The sequence below is a fragment of the Rhineura floridana genome, chromosome 1 (genome assembly GCF_030035675.1).
Source record: "Rhineura floridana isolate rRhiFlo1 chromosome 1, rRhiFlo1.hap2, whole genome shotgun sequence".
NCBI classification, from domain to species: Eukaryota; Metazoa; Chordata; class Lepidosauria; order Squamata; family Rhineuridae; genus Rhineura; species Rhineura floridana.
The window spans coordinates 61787903-61810677 of NC_084480.1; the positions used below are offsets into that span (position 1 = coordinate 61787903).

The 22775-nt window shown below is 41.9% G+C and overlaps 1 protein-coding gene across 1 annotated transcript in view; it reads right to left on the reverse strand.

Annotated features, from left to right (window-relative positions):
• KIAA0825 (KIAA0825 ortholog) overlaps nucleotides 1-22775 on the reverse strand; it is a 413025-nt gene that overhangs the window by 161866 nt on the left and 228384 nt on the right. Inside the window, exon 19 of the mRNA XM_061622304.1 lies at nucleotides 9077-9171. Coding sequence (XP_061478288.1) covers nucleotides 9077-9171 — 95 coding nt within the window. The remainder of the gene's footprint in view (nucleotides 1-9076; nucleotides 9172-22775) is intronic.

Below are 22775 nucleotides of genomic sequence, written 5' to 3' on the forward strand. Positions count from 1 at the left end.
TGCATATAGGTCACTTTCTCATTGGGTATAATGGTCAAGAGGTCACAAGACTAGTGATCTACATTTTGTCCCATTTGGGCCATCCATTTTTGTAAGATCAGCCTACTGGCAACCAGGCTGCTTGATTTTTGTTTAGTCCCTGAATCTGAGGGCTGTAGCCCATAAGCACTAGGGTGGAACTCAACGTATGCTTCAGATTGGGGTCCATGCATATATAAACCCAACCCCCTACAAGCCTGTTCTCGTAGTACCACATTTCTGGCAACTGTCTAGTGATTTTCTGTTAATATTAGAGGTCAATTATCTCACAAATGAAGCTAGTCATTAAAATATGTATTTCATTCTTTTGAGGATTAAAAAAAGACATTCCAAAATACATAGCAAGAGCCACTAAGTGCATGTAAAATGATGCAGTTATTCAGTTACTTTAACCTGTAGAAATGAAAATAGCCTCAAACAAATAAAAAGAAGTGCAATTTTCCCTTATTAAACAATTGCATTTTTTCCAACTGAAAGTGAGAGGAGGAGGGAAAGGCTTAAGAGTGTTTGCAAGTCTACTTTGACAGTACTGTGTGTTGGATATGACTTTCACAGTCTGCTGGCAGTTTGTAGGAAAGCCACCACACCTGTGACTCTGCTGTTGATTAATGAGTCTTTCAACTTATCGCTACCATCTGAAGAAGGGCCATGGCCTTTCCAAGCTTCACTGGTTCATTTGCTTTCAACTGCAGTCCTACCAAGATATCTCCTATATAGAAAACCACACCTGGTTAAAGCAAATGAAAACCTCAATATGTCATTTTCTAGACAAGTCAAAAAGGATGTAAAACTAGACAAAAGATGTATTCAAGCAACATGAATACAGTTTTGTCATAACCTGTCAATCTAAAGACTAATAAAAAAAGCTTTCCTCAATGACATATTTCATATTGCAAACTTTTGGAATAACAATACTCTGTTTCTACTTTACTATAATGTGCAGGTCTTACAACAAAGATTTTTGTGCTGTGAAAACAACTTTACTGCTAGATTCGGGGGGGGGGACTCCTATCTAGACAAATGGACCATCTGACTACTTTAACAAATATTTAATCAAAGGCCTAGTTAGAAATTCACACTAGTGTGAATGCACAAGCTCCTGGAGAGTTGCATGTAGCCGCTTTGTTCCTCCCAATTGTTTTTTTTTGCTGTCACACAGTGATAAGCCAAGGCTCAGCTTAGCATGTCGTCTGGACCGGAACTCGTGGTTATGCTCTCATCTTACTAACCACAAGCTGTAGCCAATAACAAACCTTGGTTTCAGCTCATAGTTAGTCTGGAGAGAGCTTAACCATGACTCCAGGTCTGGATGACATTCTAAGACAAACCTTGGCTTCGCTCAGTGCAATGCAGTAGCAAAAATAGAGCAGGAGGAGCAAAGCAGCTGCAAGCTCCTCTCCAAGAGCTGGTGCATTTGTGTTATGCCCAAAGTTGGCTTGGGGGTCCTCTCTGGGTCTCACCCTACTCTCCAAACTTTTTCATTTAAAAAAAATTAAGATTCTAGGTGGTCCAGTTCAAGAGATACACAGCAAAATGTCAGCCCCCCCATGCAACTTCTGTTAGAAGTCAGCTGCTCTAATCCTTGCCCTTTCAGGTTTTTAGCTGATAAGTGAAGTCAGGGTTGTGATCGACAAGAGATGTGCTGACCTCCAGGCAATAGCCAGAACCCATTGCAAATCCTGAAAACAGTTTCCTTTTCCTGTTTCTCTGCACATCAGAAGTTGAGTGTATAACTTTCAACAGCAGCAATATTGCCTTTCTACAACAATATACCAGGAAATCTAGAACTGAAGATCACAGCAGGATCTTGGTAGGAATGCACAGTAAACAATTTCAGTTATTATAACAAAAGGGGTTTTTAATTACTTGCAAAAACAGCATGCTATACATTTCATCTTTCAAATAATTTTTGAACAGAAATTTGAATACCTGCTGCAGCTCATGATGCCATTACAGTATTAGTCTCACTCATGTCAGCAATTGTGCCACAGCATTCTGCACTAACTGCAGCCGCCGCTTCAGGTTGTGCTGCATGGGGATTTCTATGACTTTGGCTGAATGGCAGCCAGATGTTTTCAGTTTTTGGTTTTTGGTTAGAAACCCTGACTGGTTGTGGGATGCCGAGTTTTCTGCTTTGCTCATAAGAATCTTGTTGTGCTTGGTATGGTATTGCATTTAGGAAATCATCATTATCTTTTGTCTTTCTTTTTCTATTTGCATTTGATTTACCTTTAGCCTCACTCCCTTACATCCATAGAAGCAACAACAGTGGCTCCATGTGCTCAGCTCAACCCCCTGAAACCCACTGAGGATGCACCTTGTTGGTTGCATGATGGTTTGTTTCTTGTCCAGTAGTGATAAAAGAGAATTCACATACTGGGAAGTGTGGCTACAATTGCTGTTGTTCCAAAGCTACTGCCTATAAAGGTAGACCAGACCATGTGTGTTATCCAGAGCTTGGAAAAGTTACTTTTTTGAACTACAACTCCCATCAGCCCCAGCCAGCATGGCCACTGGATTGGGCTGATGAGAGTTGTAGTTCAAAAAAGTAACTTTTCCAAGCTCTGGTGTTATCTCTCTATCAGTTATTACTCACTGGAATTGGGTTGGCTGTCAAAGTGAATTTATAGCAGCCCACAGGGTAGACAGAAAAGGGTAGAGATCTTCTTACTCTTACTCATTTCTGAAATGAAGGGTCAAATCTGTAAAGAAGTTTGCAGCAGCCTCGTTAAAAGGCAGGGACACGGCATTCCAGGCAGGATGTTGCCAACCCTGCTTGGATATGGATATCTTTGCAGAGGATCCCTACTCAAGCTTTACCAACAGCACAAACCAAACCATATCTACTCAGAAGTAAGTCCTATTTAGTTCTATGGGGCTCAATCCCTTAATAAGTGATTTTAGAATTGCAGCCTTCAGGGGCATCCATCTTTACTCCTGAGTGTCCCCATCTAACATCTCCACAACACTAGGCTCCTTTCTTCCTACAATGGCCTTCTGGTGACTGGCCTGGCCTGGGGGCACTTAAACCCTTTTTGCCAGAAGCAAGTAGGCTAGATTAAATGTCCCCTACTCAGGCTTCCTAAGCAGGTAAGAAGGAATGATCCCGTCACTTCAACTAGACCTGGGAACACCCTCTTTTAGCTAAGATTTCTATCTTAATTTCCGATCAGAGAAATGTTTTTGTTTGAATTGTATGCTGCATGCAACTGTGGTTGATGCTTAATGTATCATGCTTAATGACATCATTAGGGCCTGCCTCTGAAATCTCAGAGTTTGGGATGCTTCTCACCTGGCAACCCTATAACGAACAGAGAGAAAGGGCACTGGGCTATAGCTAATGTATTGAATATGAATGTAAGGAACAAAGAAGGGACTGGACTATAGGTTTGGAAGTTTAGGGTGGTTAAAGTGGGCAGTGCCCCGCCTGCCCTTAACAAGGGGCCTCCATTGACTCCCAAGTATACATGTAAAGGATTGCAACATAAACAGATTTGTCTTCCAGTTAGGAAACAGAATGCTGTGCAGACACATGCTGCAGTAATTAGCCTAAGATGTGGAGTTTGGCATTAGCAATAATCACTCGTCACAAAACTTTATTCTCAAATGTCAGAAGACAAAGGTATACCAACGGCATTAGCTGAGCTACATTGAGTTTCTTGAGTGAATAATGAGACTTCTTTATTCATTTTTTTATTTAATATGTACATGGCCTGTTGTAATGATAGGATGTCTAACCAAACTTCCCTTGGCTTAATTCAGAATTGGGACTGAATAGGAGAGCTGTTGTCCCAAAAAATGAACTCATTTTTTCCTCAAGATCAATAACCTTGTCACACTCCTGATGACCTTAAACTCCACCCTGCAGCCCAAATGTTAATGGTTGCTACAATGCAGTTGCAGTGCTTCTTTGGAGGCAGGGCTCTAGCACCTGGGATGGTGCAGCTTTCCAGGCCAGGTACCCGAAAGCTTGAAAAGTGATGTTTATCCAGGATGCCAGAGTCTAAAAAGGCTTGTGTGTCCTGGAGAACATCTCTCAGGGCTCCCTGTTCCAGGAACACTACCATTGCAGCATTCTAGGTGAACAGGGTGGCCCGTCTCACACTGAAGCATTCAGAGAAGCCTTACCTCCACCACTGCCACTGTCTGACAACTAGATGAGAAAGGGTCAGCAAAATACAAAAGAAGGATTGGTTTGCAACAGGAACAAACTCCAGTGTGAGTCAGGTAGTGGATCAGTTACATTTTGGGTTAAAAGTATGGAACTTGGCACACTTCTACATTAACCCATCCTAAAAGGTTTTGCAGTTGTTTTTAATAAATTGTACTTACAATAACAGAATAATATGTCCCCTGAAGTGGCAAGAGAGTGACAAATGTGTACTTAAGTCTTTAAGGTTTGCTGCCCTCGGCTCCTTTAGGAGGAAGCGTGAGATATTAAATAAATAAATAAACGTTTTGTGCTTGCTATATGGTTTAATGTGCCTGCAATAAACCTCCAGTGTAGGGTCCACTGCTGTCTTCACTGCTCAGTTCTACTTCCTACCCTCTTCAGCATCTTGTGTTAGCACTGTTGCAGCGCGTGTTGATACAGTACAGTGCAGAGACACTGGAGCAGGTCCGAACAGGAATAATACAAGCCAGGCAAAGTACTTTGTAAGAGTCTTTTACTGACACTAAAGTTAACAAACGCAGTCCTCCTTCCATACAAACTTTCCCCCACACCAGAGCTGCCTTGAGTCCCCTTCTTATCTAAGCGGTTGCCCTTGCCAACCAGCTGCTGACCTTGGCAGACCTGGCACACTCTCTTGCTCTGATTAACTCTTTTGCTTCAGGTTTCCAGAGCCTCTTTCTGTGAGACACACAGAACACATTACACATCTGCCCTAGCATAACAAATCCACTTTAAAAAGAATCTGATCTTTCGCAATTTGGAAAATGACAGAGAAATGCATTGAAAAGTGTTGAATGATCAAATGACTAATGGGAAGTTATGTACACCCCCACAAGCCAATCAGGATGAATACTCATTGTCATATAACTGCCCTGTGAACAAATCAGAATGAATAATCAATAAAGACCTGATTGATTGATTGATTGATTAGATTTATATTCCATCCTTTTTCCCAGTAGAAGCCCAGGGCGGATGTTAGATATAATCTAACATCCATGTAAGTGCAAGCAAATCACAATGAACGATCAACAAACAGGTCATCTGAGGGAGTGTGTCCTGAGTCACTGAAGGACATGAAGACGTTTTAGGCTACATATCAAACCAAATGTTCTGCTCTGGATGGCTTATGGCATGAAAAATGGAGTGCCCATTCTCTGCCATTGCACAAAATTAGGCTCATGAACAGCAGGAAGTGCAATGAGACTGACAGATAACCTTTCAGCACTGAAGTGATGAATGCTGGAGAACCTAAGGTATCCAGGATGATTCGTAAATTTGAAGATGCCATCAGCAGTAAGTAATGTACAAAACACAATCAACAAGCACCAGGTATGCAAGGAGGGGTGCCAACAGGATTTTCTGGGCCATGTAACATGGACTGGGCCCTCCACCTCACTGGCATAAGAGGACACAAATGTGCATAAAATTTGTACACTCTTTGTATCACATGCAAATTTCTGTCAACTTTTGGGGGTGGAGGGCCCAAAAATAAACCAGGGGCCACACATAAGTAATAAGATGTTTGCCAGAATCTCAAAAGGTGAAACTTTATCCCAAATTGTATTTCCATTCTAGGAAATTTCTGCCTGCCACACACCTCTTAAAGACACAAGATCCCTGCTATCAGCCAATGCCAACCCTAAACAATGAACTCAAGTTTCATGAGTTGTAAACCAGTTATGTCACTGCAGGTCTTTTATCAATTGATTTTAGAAGGACAATACTACAGTCAGTACAAGACCGGGCATGCTATTTAAGATGGGGGGCATGGTTATTGTCTATATACATTCATTTTATATTATTTAATTCTGTTGGGGCTTTAATACAACCATTTGGAGAATTCTCTTGATGCCAATAACATTAATTTATAAATGAACAGTATAAACATTAAAACTTATTTATTTCAAAATAGGAGTAGATGTGAGGGTGGATCCATATCAGGAAATGTTTAAGCATTATCACTGCATGCCCATGGCAAATCTGATGGACGGTGTTCAATGAATATGTCCTGTCCGTGCACGGATTTCCACTTACACAATGGGACTTCCCCTTCTCCTCCCTCCTCTGTGCACCCTTCCCAATTCTGCTCTAGAGGGTTGGGAGAACCCCCTAGAACAGATTTAGAGGGCACACAGGGGGAGGAGCGGGGGGGAAAGTCCCGTTGCGCAAGCAGAAATCCTTCCACTGATGGGATTGTGACTTAAGTGCTTTGTTGGATACAGCCTGATGCTTTCAACACAAAGACCATGATTTGATTAAAAAAATCCAAAAACTTTGGCCTAACTGCTCTGATAATTTGCTCAAATTTGGAAGGGTCTGGCCTCGGCTTAAGATTGAGCTAAGAATGTTGAAACTGGGGGACTTCATATTCTGACCTCCCTGAGTTCTGAATTGTCCCCATCCTCAATTTGGATTTGTTGGGTTACTCGTGACGTGTGAGTCTGTAATCAACTCATTTGAAATGTGGTGTTGGAGGAGAGCTTTGTGGATACCATGGACTGCGAAAAAGATAAACAATTGGGTGTTAGAACAAATTAAACCAGAACTATCACTAGAAGTCAAAATGATGAAACTGAGGTTATTATACTTTGGACATATAATGAGAAGACAAGATTCACTAGAAAAGACCATAATGCTGGGAAAAACAGAAGGGAGTAGAAAAAGAGGAAGGCCAAAGAAGAGATGGATTGATTCTATAAAGAAAGCCACAAACCTGAACTTACAAGATCTGAACAGGGTGATTCACAACAGATGCTACTGGAGGTCGCTGATTCATAGGGTCGCCACCAGTCGTAAACGACTTGCACATAACAACAGATCAGACTCATAAAGTTACTTTTGCATGCTACACTAACTGATCAGATGCCATAAAAAGGTACTTCTGCATGCTCAATTAAACTTGCTGTTATACTTTCCAAGTTCATGATAATAAAAGATTTTAAGCATGTTGATGGAACAAGATTTTAGAACGGCATTTCCTGAATATATGGATAATCAACAACATAATAAACATTATAAATGTAAACATTTCCCCCATAAATAGCTCACCATATGGCTAACATTCACAACAGATGCTGTCTGTGTATCTCCTAAAATATACATGATTTATTCAGTTTTGCTCTGTGATAATTCCAAACAAGAAAAATATTTTTACTTCATATTAGTTTACATACACTAAAGTTCCACAGATGACCTGGCTGCAGTTTGCAATTATGAAACTATTAATTTTGGAAATAAATGTTGCCATTTTGTCCAACAACATCCACTATAAATATATAATACAGAAGGAAACAGCTTTACTAAATGCCACACATTTTTCCATAATCACCAGCAAAAGCCTAGGACTTGGCAGCACAGCTGTTTCACAATGGTAGAAACTACTTGGTCAGCTCTTCTCTATTAGATATCAATAATGATGATGATGATGGTGTTTCGGTATGTCTCAAAAATGCAATCTGAAAATCTGATCATATTATACTAAATACGATTTCCATGCTCAATTTTTCAATAACCATTCACATTTCAATTTTAAAAGTTTTGCTCTAGTTATATACCTAACATCTGTGGCTCTCATAGAGAACAACAATCCATAGCTTTCTTGTAACTCAGTCAGCATGTTTTAGTGAGTGCACTGGTTTGTCCAGAATGTAATAATAGCTCCTTATTGTTAAGGAACAGATCTCACATGGCTCATGTTTTACTCTACAGTATTCTATATCATATAAAAATCTGCTTCACCACCACAAACAGAATGTGTAGCATTTATCACACTATCACTTAACATAACTTTGGCAGCTTGTGTTAACATGTTAAGTGTAAAGTAAGTGTTCTGCACACAGTGAAACAATCACAATTGTTTTATTATAAACACAATGCAGTTATAGACATACTTAACCTACATTCTTCTCATGCCAACTTGGCATGCAGACCAAAACCAGGAAAGAATATTATACAGTAAAGATACCAATGCATACATTTTTCAGCTTCTATAATTTACTTTTCTGACTGCAATTTCTTATGCCACATCAGTTACCATTCCATCAGGACTGGTTTGTCAGGCAGTATGGATTGATATCCAAGAAGGATTCAGAGGTCATTGCAAACACATGTAAGAACCCTTACAGAATCCTTCCATATTTATTTTTTCTATTGTTTATTTAGACATGTATCGAGAGAGCCCCTTTCATGAGCAGAAGGCACCTTTATTTGTGTAAGGGGTCAGTCTAATTTCTTTTCAGGAAGGCACAAGGAACTTCTGTGGGAAGGAGGCAGCAAATCATCACTACATAAGCAGAACTTCACATTTAAACTTCTGGTCAACTAGTTTTAAACATTATTTTAAAGTTGCTTTGCTTTTTATCACATAAAGCAAGGGTTTTTTACCCCTTTGAATTAACTTGGATTGCTACATTGAGCAGGGGGTTGGACCCAATGGCTGTTTAGGTCCCTTCCAACTCTTCTATGATTCTACCCCATGGACCACTTGAAAATTGCTGATGGTCTTGACAGACCACTTAACGTTTTTTTCTTCCTGTTATAGCAATTGTAATGCACTGTGCTAGATACTGCATGACTTTTAATTGTATGTTTATTCTTTTATTTCTTAGTTTGCATTTTGTTGTGTTAATTTGCATTCCATAGAATTCAAATTGTAATAAAATAAAATATAAGAAATAAAAGAAACAATAAAATTAAAACTAAAAATCAAGATGAATATTTAATTCAGGCATGCTGTAGACAACCTGAATGAAGCTCGCAAACCACAGGTAGTCCACACTTTGGAAACCCCTGACATAAAGAACGACAGCATAGGACACAAACTCTAACAGAACTCTGAATAAATGTTTTAAAAAATTGTATTACCTGTGTGCCAGTAATGCCCTGAAGGTCATTTTATTGAGTCCCAAACAATGTGGCAGCAAATCTGACCAATCCCATTTGCACTCAGTAATGGTAGACTGTTGATATATAAAAAAGAGATATGGTTAGTTATTAATCAGAGTTAATATGATCAGTAAATTAAAGCTCCAGCTGTGATAAACTAACTAAAGAGGAGGGTGGCTGGAACAAAGACTTAGACAGATAACATCAATCATGCCCAGAGAAGAAGGGTTTTATTCTAATAAGACAGCAATTAATTTATAAATCCATTTGGGGATGTAGCCATTATTTATATAAAGATAAATCAATTTTGTGTTATTCCTCCAACTGTTAACAGCATTTTGCCAAACCACTTACTTCAAAAGCCTGATTCTGTTACAAAAGCAAAATAATTGACAACTGTTTATGTATTGTAGCAATGTACTTTTTTTTAGTAACAGCACAAGTTTATCAATAAGAAAACCTTAGTGTAACTGGAATTGGGGGTGTATGCTATTTCTTAATTAGTGTGATATTTTACTTATCTACTGTTACTAAGACAGTCCAGTCACCAGATGGCTAATATAAATTTCCATCAATGTAAACAATGTTACATCATGTAAAGGTCTCTAGGTTATATAATGTAATTTATTTTTACCAGAAATTGTTATACACAAGAAAATATGACATACAATGGAACCTCATTATAATGTGGTTCACTGTACTGTGGATTCCGATATACCACGGGTATGACGATGTCCCAGAGTACAATATTGTATATAGTACCATGCTATTCATTATAACGTGAAACCCCTACAACACAGGTGCATCTTTTGTCCCCTGATCCCCGCATTATAATGAGGTTCCATTGTACAAAATAAAAATTGTGACTACATAACTTTAATTATATGATTAAATAATAGCTAAAATGTATGTAATTATGACATACTGAGTCAAGAAATGTCTGTAAAAAGGTTTTCTAAATTGCAGAGGCACCTGGAAAGACACTATACTCCACTCACACACCATCCATTTCAGTAAATACTACCTATGAGGATTAGATGGAGAGAGCTACGTTCGCCACACTATGAGGTTATACCCAAGTGCAGCACTTTACTTTCCTCCATGCAGACAAATTCAGTTACATACTCCTATCTCGATAGTGCTATTCCTTAATTTACATGGCCAACTCCATTTTTAGTCATACTAATGCGGGATGGCTAAAACATGTAGAAGTAAAACATTGGGAATTGGATATTCTCCATCAAATATGACATGAGGGGATCAGGAGAAGGGGGAAAGAGTTCAGATTCTTTCCCCAACTTCTACTTACCACCCCACTCCCCAAAAGTAGAAACAGATACCCAGGGCTCTTGTGCACCCCAGTGTGCAACTTCAGGCACCCTCTCCCCTTCATATATAAAAATGTACGCACAAGGGTGTCTGATGCCCATTGGAACTGGTAGAGCAGAAGGCAAGGAGGCCAACAGTAGATGGAGCCAAAGTAAATGACAGATAGAACCAACTAATCTAGTTTTGTTCCCCTCCTCCCCCCTGCTCAGTTCTACAAGGGGAACACTGAGAATAATGAAATGGCCTTCAACCATATCTACCTTGTGTCTGCACTGCATTTAAGGTTCTTGTGTACTCCCCTTAGTCCATATCTACAGACAACTTATATGAAAAATACTGTGGTCACCTGAGCCTCCACAGTTTTTGCAAGAAGTTAGGTATGTCTGGGAGAACTAAGGTTGGAGGTCCCACCAAAGACATTGCTAAGGTTTAAGAATATCTCAGGAAAAATAGAAGTTCAACAGCAGATTGTATTTACAATGTTTCTTAAAATATTTTTTTGTATACATTCATTTCATACATACAAGTACACATGTAACTGGATTCAGCCAGTAAATCAGAATCATATAGGTCAAAGTCCTGACTGCTTACAAGCACATAATGGCATACATAATGCTTATAGTGGCCTTAGCCAGTAGCTGTCTTATATATTCTAGCTCAGGATTATATATTAGTCTTATACACCAGTTTACATTGCAGTATACAGTTAACAGTTAAAGTATATTCGGCTATATTAGTTCAGACTTCTACATCATACAGTTATTGTTGTTATGTGCCTTCAGGTCGATTACGAGTTATGGCAACCCTATGAATCAGTGACCTCCAAGAGCATCTGTCATGAACCACCCTGTTCAGATCTTGTAAGTTCAGGTCTGTGGCTTCCTTTATGGAATCAATCCATCTCTTGTTTCGCCTTCCTCTTTTTCTATTCCCTTCTGCTTTTCCCAGCATTATGGTCTTTTCTAGTGAATCATGTCTTCTCATTATGTGTCCAAAGTATGATAGCCTCAGTTTCATCATTTTAGCTTCTAGTGACAGTTCTGGTTTAGGTTGTTCCAACACCCAATTATTTGTCTTTTTTGCAGTCCATGGTATCCTCAAAGCTCTCCTCCAACACCACATTTCAAATGAGTTGATTTTTCTCTTATCCTCTTTTTTCACTATCCAACTTTCACATCCATACATAGAGATTGGGAACACCATGGTCTGAATGATCCTGATTTTAGTGTTCAGTGATACATTATTGCATTTGAGGACCTTTTCTAGTTCTCTCATAGCTGTCCTCCCCAGTCCTATCCTTCTTCTGATTTCTTGACTATGGTCTCCATTTTGGTTAATGAGTGTGCCAAGGTATTGATAAGTTCAATGTCTTCATTGTCAACTGTGAAGTTACATAAATCTTCTGTTGTCATTACTTTAGTCTTTTTGACGTTCACCTGTAGTCCTGCTTTCGTGCTTTCCTCTTTAACTTTCATCAGCATTCATTTCAGATCATTACTGGTTTCTGCTAGTAGTATGGTATCCTCTGCATATCTTAAATTATTGATATTTCTCCTTCCAATTTTCACACCTCCTTCATGTTGGTCCAGTCCTGCTTTCTGTATATGTTCTGCATAGAGATTAAACAAATAGGGTGATAAAATACACCCCTGTCTCACACCCTTTCCAAATGGGAACCAATTGGTTTCTCCATATCCTGTCCTGACAGTAGCCTCTTGTCCAGAGTATAGGTTGTGCATCAAGACAATCAGATGCTGTGGCACACCCATTTCTTTTAAAGCATTCCATAGTTTTTCATGATCTACACCAGCCTTTCCCAACCTTTGGGTCCCCAGATGTTGTTGGACTTCAATTCCCATCATTCCTGACCATTGGCCATGCTGGCTGGGGCTGATGGGAGCTGTAGTCCAACAACATCTGGGCATCCAAAGGATGGGAAAGGCTGATCTACACAGTCAAAGGCTTTGCTGTAATCTATAAAACACAGGGTGATTTTCTTCTGATATTCCTTGGTCTGTTCCATTATCCAACATATGTTTGCTATATGATCTCTGGTGCCTGTTCCCTATCTAAATCCAGCTTGGACGTCTGGCATTTCTTGTTCCATATATGGTAAGAGCCTTTGTTGTAGAATCTTGAGCATTACTTTACTTGCATGGGATATTAAGGCAATAGTTCGATAATTACTGGATTCCCTGGGATTCCCTTTCTTTGGAATTGGAATGTATATGGAACGCTTCCAGTCTGTGGGCCATTGTTTAGTTTTCCATATTTCTTGACAAATTTTTGTCAAAATTTGGACAGATTCAGTCTCAGTAGCTTGTAGGAACTCTACTGGTATGCCATCTGTTCCTGGTGATTTGTTCCTTCCAAGTATTTTAAGATCGCTTTTACCTCACATTCTAAAATTTCTGGTTCTTCCATCATACGGTTCCTCCATGAATGAATCTGTCAACCTGGCATCTCTTTTATAGAGTTCTTCAGTGTATTGCTTCCATCTTCCTTTTATTTCATCTCGGTCCATCAGTGTGTTCCCTAGTTGTGGTTTAAATTTCCCTTTCATTTCTCTAATCTTTTGGAACAGGGCTCTTGTTCTTCCCTTTTTGTTGTCCTCTTCTATTTCTATACAATAACTATTGTAATAGTTCTCTTTGTCCCTACATACTAGTCGCTGTATTGTTCCATTTAGGGTTCTGACTGTGTTTCTATCTCCGCTTGCTTTAGCTTTCCTTTTCTCTCTAACCATTTTAAGAGTTTCTTCAGTCATCCACTGAGGTCTTTCTCTCTTTTTAACTAGAGGTATTGTCTTTTTGCATTCTTCCCTGATAATGTCTCTGACTTCACTCCATAGTTCTTCTGGTTCTCTATCAACTAAGTTTAAAGCCTCAAGCCTGTTCCTTATTTGATCTTTATATTCTTCTGGGATGTTATTTAAATTGTATTTTGGCATTAGGATTGCTTTGTTGTTCTTCTCTAGCTTTACTCTGATTTTCGATATTACCTGTTCATGATCTGTACCACAGTCTGCTCCTGGTCTTGTTCTCACAGAAAGTATGGAGCTACTTCATCTTCTGCTACCAATTATATAATCAATTTGATTCCTATACTGACCATTTGGTGATGTCCATGTGTACAGTCGTCTTTTTGGTTGCTCAAAAAATGTGTTTGCAAGAAACAAATCATTGGCTTCACAGAATTCATAAGTCTTTCTCCTGCTTCATTTCTGTTTCCTAAGCCCCATTTCCCCACAATTCCTAGTTCTTCTCTGTTCCTCACTTTTGCATTCCAGTCTTCCATGATTATCAGCACATCCTGTTTTGGTATGCGATCAATTTCTTCCTCTACTTCTGCGTAAAATCTCTCCAATTCCTCTTCTTCTGCATTTGCCATTGGAGCATAGACTTGGATGATGGTTATGTTAATAGGTTTCCCGTTTAATCTCATTGATATAACTCGCTCAGACCTTGAGTTGTAGCTCCTAATTGCTCTTGCTACATCACTTCTCACTATTAAAGCAACCCCATTTCTTCTTAATTTCTCATTTCCTGCATAAAATATTTTGTAGTTGCCTGATTGAAAATGTCCCATTCCTGTCCATTTTAATTCACTCACGCCAAGTATTGTAATGTTGATACGTTCCATTTCTTGCTTGACGATTTCTAACTTTCCCTGGTTCATGCTTCTCACATTCCATGTTCCTATTGTGTGTGTCGTACAACTCCAGACTCTCCTTTCGCATCTGTGCGCATCAGCCTCTGGGCTTCCTTTCAGCTTTGACCCAGCTGCATCATTATTCACAGCGCTACTCGTTCTTGTCCTTTGTTCTTCCCCAGTGAGTGCCTTCTGACCTGGGGGTCTCATCTTCCAGCACTATCTCGTGTTGCATTTTGGATACTCTGTTCATAGGGTTTTTGTGGTAAGAGGTATTCAGAGGTGGTTTACCATTGCCTTTCTCTGAGTTTGGATGCATCTTAGTCTGGTGTCTCAGCTTTGATCATTCCGCCTTGGGTGCCCCTGCTAGGAGTCTAGCCTCTTGGTCTAGACTCCTGATGGCATTGGTCTCAGCTTCTTCCACACTCTCAAATCCCCTCACCACGTTAAGGTGTGCATCCTAGAGGAGGACATTATACAGATCACATTGCAATAACTGTAAAGCACAAAATTTCTCAGGGACGAAGACCAACTAGAGGAACAATGCCACTGTAGCAAAGTTAGAGAGTGAAAACAACAATTCCTCAGTCTAAGCAATAGGAAAAGAAAGTTAAACTGGGTATTTCAGGGAACACTGCAGACCAGCTAAAATTACCTTCTTGCTACAAAAAAGTTCATTGAACATTGAACCAACGCTAATCTTTTCATATTGTGTATTACATTTAAAAGACTCATAACAACATTCATGAAAAAGATGTCCATAAAGCTAAATAATCTTTCGGCCTCAGATGAATTCACCTTAAATTGGAGATTTGACTTTTTTATTCCATGTTGTCCTAACTAAGCAGTACTAGGACTCAGGGATTGCTTGTCTTAGATAAGAGGATAAAAATTAATCTAGACCTTAATTTTGAATACAGATAATATTTTTATCATGTCTGTTCCAGCTCTCTCATTCATTAATACGGTAGTAGCATAAGACCTTCAAATGCTGACAACTCAGGGCAGAATTCCTCTGCTGTGTGACAGGACTGCAGTGCTCTATTAATCTGCAAGTGACAAGTAATAGTTATATTGGATTGCAGAAACTTCTGCTATGCTATCTTGTTATCAGACTATGGACAACTATCAAAATATTTTAATTAATTTTTGTTTTTATTTTATTTTCTACTAACATTCAGAAGGTATAATAATTAAAATAATTAAATAGCAAAGAACTGAATGGACCTACTCGGCATTAAGCGGCCCTATTCAGAGTAGCCTCACCTTCTTTGGTGACGCAGACAGTAACCAGCAATAGGACTTTTTTGGGTGTGATGCCTCACCTGGTGTCCTCATTCTCCAGTTCCTAAATTTTGTATCTTTTACTGTATGTAGACACCAACTCAAAGTCTTTTAAAAAGAGTTAGGCTTGTATCCCCTGAATGCAACATTGCTCATGGGATGTTCCACAAGCAGAAGAGAGGAAATTGTTTTTTGCCAATTCTCTCTACCCTATGCAGCAACTTGATCCCCTGAAAATCTCTTCCAGATCCTCCAGAACATCATGGAAGGTAGTGCTATGGGCTGCAGGGGGAAACCCTGTTTTTCCATTGGGAGCCAGTGCTGGATTGGAGTCCCTTACATGATGGAAAGAGCCCTAGATTTTATCTTGCTGCTGTTTTAAATTGTTGTTTTTATCTCAGTGTGAATGTTTATTTTAATTTCTGGTATTTATTATTCTAATATTGTTGTGAGATACCTCAGAAACTATGCTTGAGAGACTGATTACCAAAATATATTAAAAGCATCAATAATAAAACTGTATGAAAACGCAAATCTTTCTATAAATTTGAGGTATCTGAAATGCAATTATTCTACCAAAATTATTTTAGGCCCCTTCAACATAAATTGTTCCCTTATATTTTCTGTTCACCAGAGTAAACAGGAACGGCTTATTGCAGCCCAGAGTAAATGGAGAAAGGCTGAAGCTCAGTGGCAGAGCATCTGTTTTGCATGCAGGTGATTTCGGGCTTAATTCCCTGCATCCCTAGGTAAGGCTGGGAATGTTGGCTGTCTGTCCTGCCAGCCTATGTAGACAGTATTGAATTAGATGGACCAATGGTCTGACTTGTTATAAGGCAGCATTCTATGTGCCAGAAATATACAGATGGGTTGGTTAAGAGACAGCTTTGGTCGCCTTGGTGGATGACCTTCGCAGAGAGCTGGACAGGGGGAGTGTGTCCCTGTTAGTTCTATTGGACCTCTCAGCGGCTTTCGATACCATCAACCATGATATCCTTTCGGACCGCCTTGCTGGGATGGGACTTGGGGGCACTGTGTTACGATGGCTCCATTCCTTTCTGGAGGGATGAACTCAGAAGGTGGTGCTGGGGGACTCCTGTTCGACTCCTTGGCCGTTGACCTATGGGGTCCCTCAGGGTTTAGTTTTGTCCCCCATGTTATTTAACATCTATATGAAACCGCTGGGAGAGGTTGTCCGGGGGTTTGGGGTTCGGTGCCATCAGTATGCGGATGACACCCAACTCTATTTCTCCTTTCCACCAAAAGCCAAGGAAGCTGTCCTGGTCCTGAACCAGTGCCTGGCATCAGTAATGGACTGGATGAGGGCGAACAAATTGAAACTAAATCCAGACAAGACAGAGGTGCTCCTGGTCAGTCGAAGGGCAGATCAGGGAATAGGGATTCAGCCTGTGCTGGATGGGGTTACACTCCCCCTGAAGACACAGGTTCGCAGTTTGGGTGTGCTCCCAGACTCAGCTCTGAACTTGGAGGCCCAGGTCTTGGCCGTGGCCAGGAGTGCCTTTGCCCAGTTAAGACTAGTGCGCCAGCTGCGCCCATTCCTGAAAATGCCTGATTTGACTATGGTGATGCATGCCTTAGTTACATCCCATTTAAACTACTTTAACACGCTCTATGTGGGGCTGCCTTTGAAGACTGTTCGGAAATTTAAACTGGTACAAAGAGCTGCAGCCAGAGTATTAACAGGGGCTGGTTACAGGGACCATACAACTCCCTTGTTACAACAGCTCCACTGGCTGCCAGTTTGTTTCCGGTCACAATTCAAAGTGCTGGTTTTGACCTATAAAGCCCTATACGGCCCAGGTCCATGCTATTTGTCAGACCGTATCTCCCTATATGAGCCTACCCGGGCCCTGAGATCTTCAGGAGAGGCCCTTCTCTTAGTCCGAACACCCTCGCAAGTGCAATTGGTGGGGATGCGAGGTAGGGCCTTCTAGGTGGCTGCTCCTAGGTTCTGGAACTCCCTTCCTAGGGAGGCACGAATGGCCCCCTCCTTGCCATCCTTCCGTCGGCAAGTAAAGACTTTTTTATTCCAACAGGCTTTTGGGATAGAAGGTGTTTAGGATTGGGCTTTACAAGGCTTGTTTTATTGTTTTATATTATTATTTGTATTATTTTAAATTGTTTTTAGATTTTTAAGTGCCTTTCACGGTTTTAAGGTTATGCATAGTTTAATTGTATTTTAATTGTAGTTCTATTTGTAAGCCGCCCTGAGTTCCAGTTTGGAAAAAGGGCGGGGTAAAAATAAAGTTTCAATTTCAATTCAATAATTGAGTTCAATTTTTAAATAAGTTATACAGATTTATTTTTAAAGATGTTTTCAAGATGTTTTGCTTTTAATAAGTTTTTAGGGTTTTTGCTTGCCACCCTGGTCTCTTTCTGGAAGGAAGACTATATTATTTATTTATTTATTTAATTTGTATCCCGCCCTTTCTCCCAGCAGGAGCCCAGGGCAGAACTGCTTGCCTCTCTGCCCATTGGTTTCCCACTGGCTGCGGGCTTCAGGGTGGGCTTTTTGTGTGTGTGTATTTGTGTGTGTGTTGTTGCTGCTGCTCCTGTTGAGTGTGCCAAACAAAAACTACAGTATTGGCTCAGCAAACACTTAAAAAATTTCCTCCCCCAACATTGTCAATATCAATATCACATTCAACAAGGAAAAATAAGGTGTCACTTCAGTCACAAAAAGGACATTTGGTCTTATTGTAAAACGGTTTTCTTTGTGCATATCAAAAGCTGATCTCAGGTGGGTTGTAACTCCACCTAGTGGTTGAAGGCAGAAGAGTGCTAATGGATTTTTGTCACAAGGACTTCCTGCTCTGGGCAGCTCCTTACTTCAGTTCTTGATAACAAGCCAACCAACAAGAAAAAACAGTAGGAACCACAGAAACTAAACACCAGACAACAGGACTCATACACTCTCTGCTGTAGGCCTAATATGAAAAACAGTGAAGGCAGCCCAGCTCTCCTAGGGAGTGGCCCTGAGATCAGCTTTTGACATGCACAGAGAAAACCATTTTACGGTAAGACCAAATGTCCTTTCTGCTGTGCATGGAAAAGCTGATCTCAGGTGGGGCATACCAAAGCTGACCCATGTAGGGTGGGAATATCACTGAGCAGTGTATACTAGTGATCTGGGAGAATGTGCTGTAGCACTCTCCTACCAAATGCTGCCTCTGCTGAGGCATATGTGTTAATCTTATAGTGTTTAATAAACTTATTAGGTGTGGCCCAAATAACTGCTCTACAAACCTCTATGAGCAATGCATGGTGTGAGAATACTGCTGATGTGGCTGCTGCCCTCGTTGAGTGTGCCACTATCATAGTCAGCTGGGCTAACTTTAGTAAGGCGTAGGCCAGCGTGATATATGCCTTGATCCACCTAGTGAGGGTGGATGAAGATACCTTCTTCCCTAACAACGCTGGGTGAAAGGAAACAAGTAAACTATCTGTCTGATGCAGGTGTTTTGTTTTAGAGATGTATACTTTCAGGGCTCTTTGCACATCCAGCGAATGCCAAGCTTTCTCTGTGGGGTGAATAGGATTAGGACAAAAGGAAGGCAGCACCAGCTCTTGCTGACAGTGGAAGGGAGATAGTACTTTAGGATGAAAGGAACACTACATAGAACTACTCTATCCTTATGAAACGCACAGAAATTCTTGTTGACAGACAGGGCATTCAACTCAGACACTCTGCGGGCTGAAGTAATGGCCACAAAAAAACAGGCCCTTAAAGGATAGGAGACATAGAGAAATTTGACTTAGGGGTTCAAAAAGGGGCTTTTGTAGGGCCATCAACACCTTGTGGAGATCCCAAGTCGGGTAACGGTGGATCATAGGAGGTGCCGATGCCATTGCCCCCCAGAGAAAACGCCTGAGTAATGGGTGAGATCCCAGCAGTTTCTCAGGAGATATAGACAAGACCGCTGAGAGGGCTGAGGCCTGAGGGTGTTTTGCCTTAGGGATAAGCCATCTTGCAGGAAGCAGAGAATCTCATTGATACCTGCTTTCCTTGGAATTAGACCCTTCTTTTGCGACCCTTCTTTTGTGACCATGTCGAGAAGGCTTCCCATGTAGTTTCATATATTCTAATCGTGGAAGGCCGTCTTGAGGCCATCACAGTTTGCACCACTGGAGATGGAATGCCTCACTTTAAGAGGTATCGCCTCTCAATCTCCAGACATGAAGTGCTAACCACCCTGGGTCTGGATGATGAAGCTGTCCCTGCAACAACTGATCTTCCCTGAGGGGAATTTGCCACGGGGGATCTATCAACAAATCGAGGAGTTCCGGGAACCAGGGTCTTCTTGGCCACCAAGGAGCTATCAGTAGCACTGTTGCCCTTTCAACTTGGATCTTTTGAAGTACCCTGGGAATGATCAGAAGTGGTGGGAAGGCGTAGAGTTGTCCTTGAGGCCACTGCAAATGTCAGAGCATCCACACCTTCTGCCCCTGGTGTCACGTATCTGGAGAAAAATCTGTTTGAGTGGCGGTTGAGGTGAGTGGTAAACAGGTCCACTTCGACTTTGCCAAAGCGTCTCGCTATTTCCTGAAAGGTCATCTGGTGAAGCTTCCATTCTCCCTGATGTACCTTCTGTCTGCTGAGCCAATCCGCTTGGCAGTTGTCCTCCCCCTTGAGGTACTCCACGAGGATCGAGACCACGTGCGTTTCCGCCCACTGAAACAGTAGGGTTGCTTCTTTCTGTAGTTGTGGGGAGTGTGTGCCTCCTTGACAATTCAAATGAGATTTGGCCGATACATTGTCTGTCCTGACCAGCACGGCCCCCAACCGTTTAATCTCCGCAAAGTGCCTCAGGGCCAATCAGACTGCCCAAAGATCCAGAAGATTGATTGGAAGTGCTGACTCCTGTGGTGACCATGTTTCCTTGTACCATCTGACCATCGCAAATAGCTCCCCAACCTGTTAGGCTGGGATCTGAGGTGATCATGGTCCATGGAGGGTCCTAGAACAACACTCCTTATAGGAGATTGGGTTCTTGCACCCACCATAGGAGAGAGTGACTGACTGCTGGTGACAGAGCCACCTTCCGGTGACGCCTGGCCGCAATGTCACGTTGAAAGGGTAGAAGCGCCCACGGGAGTCGTCGGGAGTGGTAACGGGTCCATGGGGTAGTTTGGTAGGTTGATGCCATCAACCCCAAGATACCTGCCAGATGCATAAGGTTCGCCAAAGACGAGGATAGAAGTTGTGTTACGGCTGTAATTATCTTGTCCACTCTGTCTCGTCCTAATGATATGACTGCTTGCTGCGAGTCTATGGTGGCCCCCAAATGTAATATGAGGTGGGTTCGACAAAGCTAGCTCTTGGTTTGGTTGACGAGGAATCCGTGATCCTTCAGGCATGCTAGGGTGATGTGCAGATCTTCCCAAGCCTTGTGGAGGGAAGCCAACTGAAGCAGAAAGTCATCTAGATAAGGAAAGACATCAACCCCCTATGTCCTGAGGTGTGCCACCAGAGCAACCATGATCTTCATGAATACTCTGGGGGCAGACGCCAGACCAAAGGGCATGGCCCTGTACTAGAAATGATTATCCCCCACAGCAAACCGGAGGTAATGTCTGTGAGGCAGGAAAACAGGGACATGTAGATATGCCTCCTTCAGATTGATAAAATGAGAAGAAATCTCCCTTTCTCAATGCCTCCTTGATTGACAGCAAGGTCTCCATGTATTGATTTAAATTCTTCAAATCGAGTACCACCCTGAAAGATCCGTCATTTTTTGCGATGGTGGAGAATATAGAGTAGATTCCTGAAAACCTCTCAACTGTTGGGACAGGTTCTATTGCTGCGATGTGCAAGCGGTAGGCAATTGCTTGTAGGGTCCTTTCCTGTTTGTCTGGAGATGATGAAAGGGGAAAGGGGACGAATCTGGTTGGGGGAAGGGAGGTGAATTCCAGCTTCAGTCTGTATCGGAGGGTGTGCAGTATCCATTGGTCCAAAGACATGTCCCTCCAGCGGTGGGCAAAGTGTTGAAGGCATCTTCCCACCTGAGGGGCACTGGCATCAGAACTGATGCTTATTCCCTCAAGACTGGGATCCAAAACCTGATCTATTGGGGAAGGGTTGTTGGCCTTTAGACTGGGTACGTTGCCTATTCCAGAAGGGACAGCTGGTACTGGAGACCTTTGCTCTTCCAAATGCCCTAGAACCCCGAAAGGACTGAGAGAGCAAATAAGGATGGAATGGTCTGCAAAATGATCTCCTATCATCTCGTTTCTTGGCAGAAGGCATAGCTTTCTTCTTTTCCTTCAATTCCCAGACTCCAGCTAAGGCGTCACCGCCGAAGAGTTTGCCACCTACATAGGGCTCAAATGCAAGGTTAGAGCGGGCTGCAGTATCAGCCTCCCAATGGTGTAGCCACAGGGTCCTTCAAGTGAAGACACCCACTGCTAATGACCCTGCCGAAAACTGCATGGCATCCATGGATGCATCTGCCATAAAGGTCACTGCCCTCACAATTTTCAGAAGAGACTTCCGGGTTCGCTATGGATCCTGCTGCGGGCTGTCCAATAAGTCCTCCAGCCATAGCAGGGATGCTCTTGCGAATACCGAGGAGGCTGCTGCTGCTCTGATGGAGAGCACACTGGCCTCATGAATTCTCCTAAGACTGAGATCCAGCTTGCACTCTGACACCTCCTTGAGGTGGGCATTTGAGTCCTTCGGGTTCAAGGACGGATTCAGTAAATTGTCAATGGGAGCGTCCACCAGTGGGACCTTGAGTTGGTGCATGATGTGTATTTGTTGGCTGTTGCAAGAGATCTCTTGAACTGAGTGGGGCACCAAATTCGGACTTGATCATTTTAAGTAGTAGTGATAGGAGGTTTAACATCCTTGACTTGGGTTTCGGATCTGGACACACAGCCGAAATTCTAGATGCTGAAGGACCCGGGGGATCTTCCAGGGAATTTAAGTTATGAGATTCCATTGCCTTGCACAGGAGTGGGAGGAAATGAGCGTTCTGGAAAATCCTATTGGTTACTATCTCCTCGGACTCCTTGATCTCCACTCCATTCTTCCTCATTGAGGACAATCAGGTTGTTGTCTGGGTCCACCGTTGCCTCCTCCGAGAGTTGTGAATGTCTGCCTTGTGAGGTGGCATAAGGATCAGGTGATGGGCTGTCCGGTGGTTGGAGCGCACTTGCAGAAGAGCGGACTGTAGTGTGGCTATACACCACTTGCGCTCTTGAAGGTGGCAGAGTGGGAGCTGCAGCTGGTGTGTCCTGTGTGGGTTGTCGTGTAGTAGCCACTGATAGACAGGTCTCTGGCTAGATCCATTAGGAGGGACTCTCTCTGATATTCCTTTAAGTGTTGTAGCATGTGCGCTGATAGTTGCAACTGTAGAGGTTGCGCATGAGAGCAGTGTGGATTGTGCCCCCC